Source organism: Thunnus albacares, chromosome 9 (assembly GCF_914725855.1).
Source record: "Thunnus albacares chromosome 9, fThuAlb1.1, whole genome shotgun sequence".
NCBI classification, from domain to species: domain Eukaryota; kingdom Metazoa; phylum Chordata; class Actinopteri; order Scombriformes; family Scombridae; genus Thunnus; species Thunnus albacares.
This window is the reverse complement of record NC_058114.1, coordinates 569,907-580,000: the sequence shown is the minus strand read 5'-3', so window position 1 is coordinate 580,000 and position 10,094 is coordinate 569,907. Positions and strand designations below refer to the sequence as shown.

At 41.9% G+C, this 10,094-nt stretch overlaps 1 protein-coding gene across 2 annotated transcripts in view; it reads left to right on the top strand.

Annotated features, from left to right (window-relative positions):
- The window catches only part of rtca (RNA 3'-terminal phosphate cyclase), a 7,706-nt gene extending 3,784 nt beyond the window's left edge, over positions 1-3,922 (top strand). The window contains exons 6-12 of one of the 2 annotated variants that reach the window (XM_044362622.1): positions 288-429; positions 552-673; positions 1,373-1,431; positions 2,172-2,266; positions 2,929-3,033; positions 3,686-3,801; positions 3,890-3,922. In XM_044362622.1, the coding sequence (XP_044218557.1) occupies positions 288-429; positions 552-673; positions 1,373-1,431; positions 2,172-2,266; positions 2,929-3,033; positions 3,686-3,784 (622 nt within the window). In that variant the 3' untranslated portion in view covers positions 3,785-3,801; positions 3,890-3,922. Of the gene's footprint in view, positions 1-287; positions 430-551; positions 674-1,372; positions 1,432-2,171; positions 2,267-2,928; positions 3,034-3,685; positions 3,849-3,889 lie in introns of those variants that run through there. The other variant, XM_044362621.1, reaches the window with a different exon arrangement.
- Positions 3,923-10,094: the final 6,172 nt, after the last annotated feature.

Sequence of the window (10,094 nt, the reverse complement as noted above, 5' to 3'; positions counted from 1 at the left end):
TGTGTGTGTGTGTGTGTGTGTGTGTGTTTCTGACTGTGTATGTGTGTGTGTGTGTGTGTGTGTGTTTCTGACTCTGTGTGTGTGTGTGTGTGTGTTTCTGACTCTGTGTGTGTGTGTTTCTGACTCTGTGTATGTGTGTGTGTGTGTGTGTGTGTGTGTGTGTGTTTCTGACTCTGTGTGTGTGTGTTTCTGACTCTGTGTATGTGTGTGTGTGTGTGTGTGTGTGTGTGTTTCTGACTCTGTGTGTGTGTGTGTGTGTTTCTGACTCTGTGTGTGTGTGTTGCCAGGGGTTACTACCCTAAAGGTGGAGGTGAGGTGTTGGTGACGGTGAATCCGGTCAAAGAGCTGCAGCCCGTCGTCATGACAGAAAGAGGAAACATCACTAAGATCTACGGCCGAGCGTTCGTAGCCGGCGTTCTGCCTTATAAGGTAACGTTGACGCTGACATCATCAGCGTCGTCAGACAGGAAGTCGCGTTGTCTCAGATACAGAATCGAGCTGCTGACACGTTGTAGTCGACTGGTGTTGAGTGTTTGTGTGTTTGTGTTCAGTTGGCTAAAGACATGTCGACGGCGGCGGTTCGAACCATCAGGAAGGAAATCAAAGAACTCTACATCAACATCCCGTCGCAGCAGGAGAAGGACCAGGCCTGCGGCAACGGCAACGGCATCATGTGAGTATCAGTCACACGTAAACTAAACCACGGATACGTTTCCCAGCAGAGACGTTGTTAGTATAAAGATCATAAAAGTCACGGCGTGCTGGAGTCACACGCGTGGATCATCGTTAACTTACTGAGAGCTGCCAGAACACACCGATGGACCGTCCAACAACCTCCCAGTCTGTTCTGTCTGCGGCTGTGATGTCACTTCCTCCTCCGCTCTGTAGCACCACATCTGAGTCCAACATCACATCATCAAACTACTTTTATACTGACAGCGAGAAAACAACATGGTGGACGCAGAGTTTTGGGTCCTGTGTCCTTGAAGGCACCGCCAGAGAAAATGAGAAGCAGTTTGTAATCGAGGAAACATCTGCAGCTGCATGAAGAGATATTTAACATATTAATTAAATATATTGATATTTAACATACGGGAGACAGCGGACAGACTCACGTCCACATTAGAACCACAGGAACCAACCTGAACATCTGTGACGTCGTCTGTCATTGAACGCATCATGAGACTCTGTCATTGAAAGCATCATGAGACCCTGTCATTGAACGCATCATGAGACCCTGTCATTGAACGCGTCATGAGACCCTGTCATTGAACGCGTCATGAGACCCTGTCATTGAACGCATCATGAGACCCTGTCATTGAACGCATCATGAGACCCTGTCATTGAACGCATCGTGTCCTCTGTGTTTCAGAATCATCGCCGAGTCGTCTACAGGATGTCTGTTTGCTGGTTCGGCTCTGGGGAAGAAAGGTGAGGACGTGAGGAAGCAGCAGGGGGCAGCAGAGCTCTGAGTTACAACACAGAGACGTCACATCATCATCATCATCATCATCATCGTCGTCGTTGTGTTTAGACGGATTTCTCATGGATGTTTAATAAGAGCTGATACGCCGCCGCCGCTCAGCCCTGCAGCCCAAACAGCGTTTTCCCGCCGTTATAAAGAGACGTCTGTGACGACGTCAGTTATATTTTGAGGTTGTATGTTTGTAAAACTTTCCTCGAGCCGAAAGAAGCGATTCAAAAATCTGTGATGTCATCACAGTGTAAAGTCTACGGGCTGAGCGGGAACTGGTGGGCGGAGCCAGCGGGGGGAAACATCACTGCGTTTATATGTTTATGTTTTTAGTATCCAGCTCTTATAATACATCCATGAGTTTTATCCAGTATCAACAGTTTCCATGGTTACAGTCAAACAGGAAGTGCAGATTCACATATATAAAACCCAAACTTCTTTATTAACAAACATATATGACAATATATCAGAATATATAAGATATCAAATCAATAACAATGTTGACATCAGTTTCTTGTCTTTTTTGTTTAACTTTTTGTTTTTTACTTTAAGTCTCAGAATGTTTTATTATATTATTTCTACAGTCAGACTCATAAAACAGGAACACTGACTGTGTGTGTGTGTGTGTGTGTGTGTGTGTGTGTGTGTGTGTGTGTGTGTGTGTGTGTGTGTGTGTGTGTGTGTGTGTGTGTTGCAGGTGTGTATGCAGATAAAGTCGGTATTGAAGCTGCTGAGATGTTGCTGAGAAACATCCGACACAACGGCTGTGTGGACGAGTTCCTGCAGGATCAGGTGAGACGCTGCAGCTGGTCTCCTGCTTACTGCACACGCTCATCAAACAGTCTTTACTTCTGTCATGATGTCATGAACCTTCATGGTTTAAACTTCGTAATCCAAACAGTAATAACTGAGCTTGTCTGCAGCTGCACAGACGTCTGTTTAAACCCTCCAGAACATTGATTCCTCTGACTCCACAGTCTGATCTAACCAGTGAGTGTGATGTGTTAGTGATGTGTTATTGACTCGTAGTGATGAATCAGAGACTCTGCAGCTCCTCTCGGCTTTACGGAGCTTTATAGTGAGTTTCAGCTCATTGTTTATCTGTCCGGCTGCAACTTTACTGTTCTGGTTCACTCTCAGCGTCTCATAGCGTTGCCACTGTTCACTACCTGCTCACAGTTATCTGTAGACTAGCTGGTGAACATAGTGAAAGAGGCAGATATTTCCCGCAGCAGCTGGTAGAGAGTGAAAACAGCTAAAAGAGAAACACGACTCCACATGAACGATGATGTCGCTCCGTAAATAATCAGCTGTTTGCTGACAAGTTCAACACGTCACCTTAATGTTCACTACTAAACTAAACGTGAGTTACTGCAGGTTTAAAGATGGAGCTCGATGACGCTGTATCAGCTCTGTGATGTCACTCTGACCTCTGACCCGCTCTTCCTCCTCAGCTCATCATCTTCATGGCGCTGGCGAAGGGAACGTCTCGGATTCGAACCGGCCCCGTGACGCTGCACACACAGACGGCCATCCACATGGCGGAGCAGCTGACTCAGGTCAGACAACACCTTTCACCTGTCACATCTGATCACTATCTCACATTTAACTCTTTCCTGCTCTCAGCTTCGCGTGTCAGCAGAGCTGCAACTGAACTGATTGTTTTCATTGATTAACCTGATTATTGATTCAGTGTTTGATCATTTTGTTCACATTAAGTTAGAAATGTGAGAAATTCAGATCAGTTCACATCACAGGCCTGAAAGCTCAGTTCATGTATTCATATATTCATGTATTCATGTATTCATGTATTCGGCTCCGCTGTGACGCTGCTGCTCACCTACAACAATAACAACAATAATGTCAGCTGATGAACATGGACGCCGCCGCTGTGCAACGTGCATGAGCAGGATTATTTGTTGTTGAGGTCGGCAGACATGTTTACTGTCAGCAGGCTGTGAGAAGTGAGGCGTTAACAACCACATGAAGTCTGATCTGACTGTTGTGACCACAGACGAACAGCCGCACATCAGATATGAGTCACATGAACGCAGCCGCTGATGTCTGCAGAGCCCAAAAACATTTCCTTTATTTAAACGTTAGAAGAAGAAAAAGCTTTAGAGAACAGAGAAGATGGAACTTTAACAAATAACTTCAGTGTTTTATTGATTTACTCAATAAATTTTAACACTTCCTGTTTCACGTTTTCAGGCAAAGTTCACAATAACAAAGTGTGAAGACGAGCTGAGCAGCAACGAAACTTACATCATCGAGTGTCAAGGATCAGGAGTCTCCAACCCCAACCTGTAGCAACACACACACACAATACACACACACACACACACACAACACACACACAACACACACACACACATAAACACAACACACATAAACACACACACACACAACACATAAACACACATAAACACACACACACATAAACACACACACACATAAACACACACACACATAAACACACACACACATAAACACAACACACACATAAACACAACACACACACACACATAAACACACACATAAACACACACACACACATAAACACAACACACACACATAAACACAACACACACACACATAAACACAACACACATAAACACAACACACATACATAAACACAACACACACACACATAAACACAACACACATAAACACAACACACACACACATAAACACACACACACATAAACACACACACACATAAACACAACACACACATAAACACAACACACACACACACATAAACACACACATAAACACACACACACACATAAACACAACACACACACATAAACACAACACACACACACATAAACACACACACACATAAACACAACACACATAAACACAACACACGCATAAACACACACACACATAAACACAACACACACACACACATAAACACAACACACACACACACATAAACACAACACACACACACACACTTAAACACACACACATAAACACACACACACACTTGAACACGCACACACAAACACAACACACACACATAAACACAACACACACACATAAACACACACACAACACATAAACACAACACACACACACACACATAAACACACACACATAAACACACACACACATAAACACACACACGCACACACTCACTCGGTAGCTGCTCCCTCTCATGGCTGACCCTCTTAGCTTCTGTCTCTCAGGGTGTTTCTTCCTTAAAACTGTAATAAATAAATAAATAAACTGTTTCCAACATTCACACATGTGTTTGTGTTTCTGATGATGTCATCACACTACAATGACTAACAGAGTCTGCAGGAAGATGTGGCTGTTTACCTGCAGGGAGGCTCTAATGAAAGAGTATCCAGGTGCATTATGGGAAATGTAGGATGCAGTGTTTTTGTACTAAAAGTCAGGACATCTTTAATCTGTCTCACTACTGACAGGTGGAAGTGCTCAGATACTTTACTGCAGTAAAAGTACATAAGTATTATGAGCTTGATGTAGTTAAAGTATTGCAGTAAAAGTACATAAGTATTATGAGCTTGATGTAGTTAAAGTATTGCAGTAAAAGTACATAAGTATTATGAGCTTGATGTAGTAAAAGTACATAAGTATTATGAACTTGATGTAGTTAAAGTATTGCAGTAAAAGTACATAAGTATTATGAGCTTGATGTAGTAAAAGAACATAAGTATTATGAGCTTGATGTAGTAAAAGTACATAAGTATTATGAGCTTGATGTAGTTAAAGTATTGCAGTAAAAGTACATAAGTATTATAAGCTTGATGTAGTTAAAGTATTGCAGTAAAAGTACATAAGTATTATGAGCTTGATGTAGTTAAAGTATTGCAGTAAAAGTACATAAGTATTATGAGCTTGATGTAGTTAAAGTATTGCAGTAAAAGTAGTGGTTTGGTCCCTCTGACTGATATATTATTATATATGACATCATTAGATTATTAATAGTGAAGCATCAGTGTTAGAGCAGCATGTTACTGTTGTAGCTGCTGGAGGTGGAGCTAGTTTACACTACTTTATATACAGTTAGCTAGTTTAGTCCAGTGGTTCCCAACCTAGGGGTCGGGCCCCTCCAAAGGGTCAGCAGATAAATCTGAGGGGTGGTGAGATGATTAATGGGAGAGGAAAGAAGAAAAAACAAAGTTCTGATACACAAATCTGTTTTCAGTTTTTGGACTTTTTCTCTAATCTTTGATTTTTGCTGAAATATTGGATCATTTGAACATTTATTGAAATGAAAGCATGTGAGAAGTTTAGAGGGAAAAATCACTATTTGGTGGAGCTGTTAACAACTCATAGACATGTGAAATGTGACCCCGACTACACACTGCTTTTTGTAAGACGTCAAAAGACAAAAAGGTTGGAAACCACTGGTTTCATCTTTAACAATGTGTTGTATTTTAAAAGCTTGTTATATTATCCATTGTGTCAAATCTTCATCTGAAAAGTAACTAAAGCTGTCAAATAAATGTAGTGGAGTAGAAAGTACAATATTTCCCTCTGAAATGTAGAAAGTAGCATCACATGGAAATACTCATTAAAGTATAAATACCTCTAAACTGTACTTGAGTAAATGTATTTAGTTACTTTCTGCTGCTACTCAACGTTGTTGGTTTGAAGATCAAGAAGAAGAAATTGTGTTTTCCAGTTCTGGTGTTTCAGTGTGACGGGGGTCTTTAAAGATCCCTCCAGACATGTTTTAGAAAATATAAAATACCCGAAAAACATCTTAAAACATCGTTTCTCCAGATGTTTCCTCCTTCACTGTGAAGTCTCAGTGTTTGTTCACTGGAGGCTTCAAGTCTCCACATCACACTTGTGTCAGCTGTATACTGGATCACCATTGGCTCTGAACTAGTGGTGATGTCATAAACCCTGCAGGTACGTCCAGGTGTTAAACTGAGGTTTAAGGTGAGTTCATCTATCAGGATCATTTCCTCTCCTGATGCAAACGGCCTCAATGGTTTAAAGTTTTGTTATAAATTGAGTTTTGATGTGAGTGTGTTGCATTCTGGGTATTGTGGTTTGGTCTCCGGGTGTCCCTGCAGGATGGGGACGCCATCTTGTTTCCGTGACGTCGTCTGTCCCTCTGACCTCGTTTACTCACCTGCAGCAGGTGAGCTGATGTACAGTGTGTACAGCAGGAAGTCCAGCTCAGACCTGCGTGTGTTGAAACCTGAGGAGTCTGTAAACTCACACCTCTGTCCCCTCTGGAACCAGGTGTAACCCGATCCGGGTCACCTGACACCGCCTCAGCTCTGCCCGGCCCTGTCCTCGCAGTCTGCTCGCCGCCCTGCAGCATGGCAGACGCCGGGGCCTGGAGGACGCACCAGGACGGCCCCCGGATCCTCCAACCACCCCCTCCAGGACTGGGACTGGGACCAGGACCAGTACCAGGACCAGGACCAGGACCAGGACCAGGACCGGCTCCAAACCGTGTGTGGATCTCTCTGATCGCAGGTGAGACTGTGACGTCATCACTCTGATATAAACAGACATTAAAGGACTAATCTGGGATCTGATATCTGAGTCCTCCTAAAGCAGCCAATCAAGTGCAGCGTTGGACACTAACTAAGTACATTTACTCAAGTACTGAAGTACATTTCTGAGGTACTTGTACTTTAATTGAGTATTTCCGTGTGATGCTACTTTATACTTTCACTAAACTACATTTATTTGACAGCTTTAGTTACTTTTCAGGTCAAATAATATGCAATAAACTTATAAATAGAAGAAATAGTTATAGATGAAACCAGCAGTTCCTGAACTGTTTGTCTTGTGTCTCCTGTGTGTAGTTGAGGCTCTTTGTCATGTTATAGACGTTTGAGTTGTTGAGCAGTTCTGCCAAATAAATAACTATAAATAATAGTTATCAATAACTTCCCAATACTTCACAAAAAAGCAAAGTTTTGAGAAAACTCTGAAAAATTAATCAGACTCTGTTTTTTCTTCTTTCCTCCTGGATTGTTTCATAAATCTGTCACAGCGACGCCTTTCTGCAAAACCAGTAACTTTTACTGCTTTTAGTAAATTTAGCTGCTAATACGAACTGTTTGTACTTTTACTTATTTTAAATGCAGGACTTTTATGTTTGAACCGTTGTTATCAGTTCTTACATCTGTTAAGCATTTTTGGTATTTTAGTCGAGGCCAAATGAAAACATATGAAAGTATTTCTTTCCTCAGTGAAGCAAAGACTCACATCACATCGAGTGTGTTTGCATTGACTTCACAGAATTTGCAGCGTCCACACTTGTCACATTTCACAGGCCAGTGTGCAGTCTGGTTGGTGCGAACATCATCTGGAACTCCGACAGGAACTCTCTTGGGTGGTGGAGATGTGGCCTTAAGTGTTGGGCAACTTCTTTGTGAATGTAAAAGAATCAGACTAGTGGCAACTACAGCCGGGAAGCTCCTTCCTTTGTTTCAGTGGCTTTTGGACACCAAGTAGTCTACAGTCACAGCGGTAGATCGACCTCACATTAACAAGGTTCCACATGTGATACTTGTACCTTGCGACGGATGCATCAAGGAGGTCTGTCCCCCCATGAATGTGTTGTTCTCCTTCACAATCTGTGGCCTGTCGACCTCTACAAAGGTTTAATTTTGCTCCAGTGTCAAGTTTTATGTTGAGGTTCAGTTGCACAGTAGGATGAGATCAGAGTAACAGATTTGTTGTCGTACCACTTGACAATGACCGTGTTCAGGCATCAACAGATCCACTGCCTCTCTTGGCAAGACTTTTCTCATCTTCAAGCTGACAACCAGCCAAGCGTTGCTCCGGAGTGTTCCTGTCGCTGAAGAAGCTTGAGCACCAGCAGTCCTGAAAAGGAAAAAAACTGTCTGCAGATACTTTGTAGTTTTGGTCTGATGGGAGAGTTTCACACAGCTTGACCACAACAGCACCTCCCATGCCAAGTAAGGTTTTTTTTTTTCCCAGAACCATCTTCATAGACCACAAAGTCACAGAGGATTCAGAGGAAGAGCAATGGCCCCAAAGTTTCAGTCCCCAAGGACGGAGCTTACCCTTCACATCCTGCCTTATTGGGCTCTGTGTCCTTCTGAAGAACATCATTTGCTCATCAACAGAATTGTGTCCTCTGGGTGATATCCAGGCATTAATGTGAAAAATATCAAGCCATGGACGGATCGTCCAGCACTTATCCTCTACTTGCTTACTTGCCTGTTTGACAAATCAGTGTTGTCAGTGAAATGTAGCGATGGCAGCAGGGTCTGAAAACAGTTGTGTGACATGTTGTCTGCCACCGTGGGACACTTCCTGTCATTTTCTCAGTATGCACGATGTCCCGGCATTTGGCAAGACCCATGTGCAGGTTGAGGCCAGTCAATATTTCCAGATCTTTAACAGTGGTGTTAACATTGCTGTGACTGTTTGTTCCTTCATTAACTCTGTTATGAACTCTCTGAAATACTCCAGGAGAGAATGAAGGTTGTCTGGAGGTGTGACACTCTGTCCTTTGAGTGTGCACTCGTGGCTTTCAGAGGTTTCTTTGTCTAAGAAAATTGTTTTTCTCCTTGGACGGTTGTACATGTTGTTCATGTTTGGTTGCAGTACTTCATCTAAATCACTTGATTCACTACTGTCTGATTCATCAGACCCACTTGACTCATCACTCTCCATGTCTCTGTTGCTGGAACTGTAATCAGGGTCTTCAGGGTCTTCATCCGAGTTACCTTCACATCCCTCAAACTCACTGTCAGTGATGATCTCCAGTGCAGTAAGAGCTTGTTTGTTTATTTACCAAGACAGTTTCAGTACTGATATGCAAAAATACTTTCATAATACATTTCATTAATAATTTAATTAATTTGACATTATTTTTGATGTTTACATTTAAACTGTTGAACATTGTTCAAATATGTTTTGAATCAAACAACAGAAAATATTCAAAATAATTGAATCAGTTAAATTAATTGAGCAGCTCATTATCGTTTTTCTTATTGTCACGTGGCATTTTCTGTGACTATTTTAAAGTTTAAAAGCCTGATTTAGCATATATGTCACAACAATATTTTCCAAACTTGTTTTATATCAATTTGTTGAAGAAATGTGTTCAGGTTAATGTAATATAGGACACGTTATTAAAGCATTTCAATTATTAAATGGGTTGAATCTTACATTTAGTAACAAAAAACAAGCTTTTTAAAATTAGCTAGTTACGTCACATATGCTAACCACGCATACAACCATTTTGGAAATGATGTCATGGGTACAAAATTCACATATTGTCACATGACTGCACCAGTAGCTGTCACTTAGGAACTTCATGAGTTAAAGTCAAGGTTAAAGCTGTATAAGGAACTTTCCAGAACAATTAAAGGATTTGTGAAGCCTGTGTCACCAACTCATATCAACTTGTTTCAGAGTCAGCTGCTCTGTTCAGTCAGTTTATCATCTTATTTTTCTCTTTAGTGCAGCATTTTGCTTCATTCAGACTCACAACACAAACTGACCTGAGAACAGGTGAAGTTAGTTCACATCTATTGACTTTTATTTCAGAAAAACATCTGCGACTGACTGATATGTTCGTTCAGTCCCGTCGCGGGATTCTTCTCTCCCGTCGACACGTGAACGCTTCATTGCG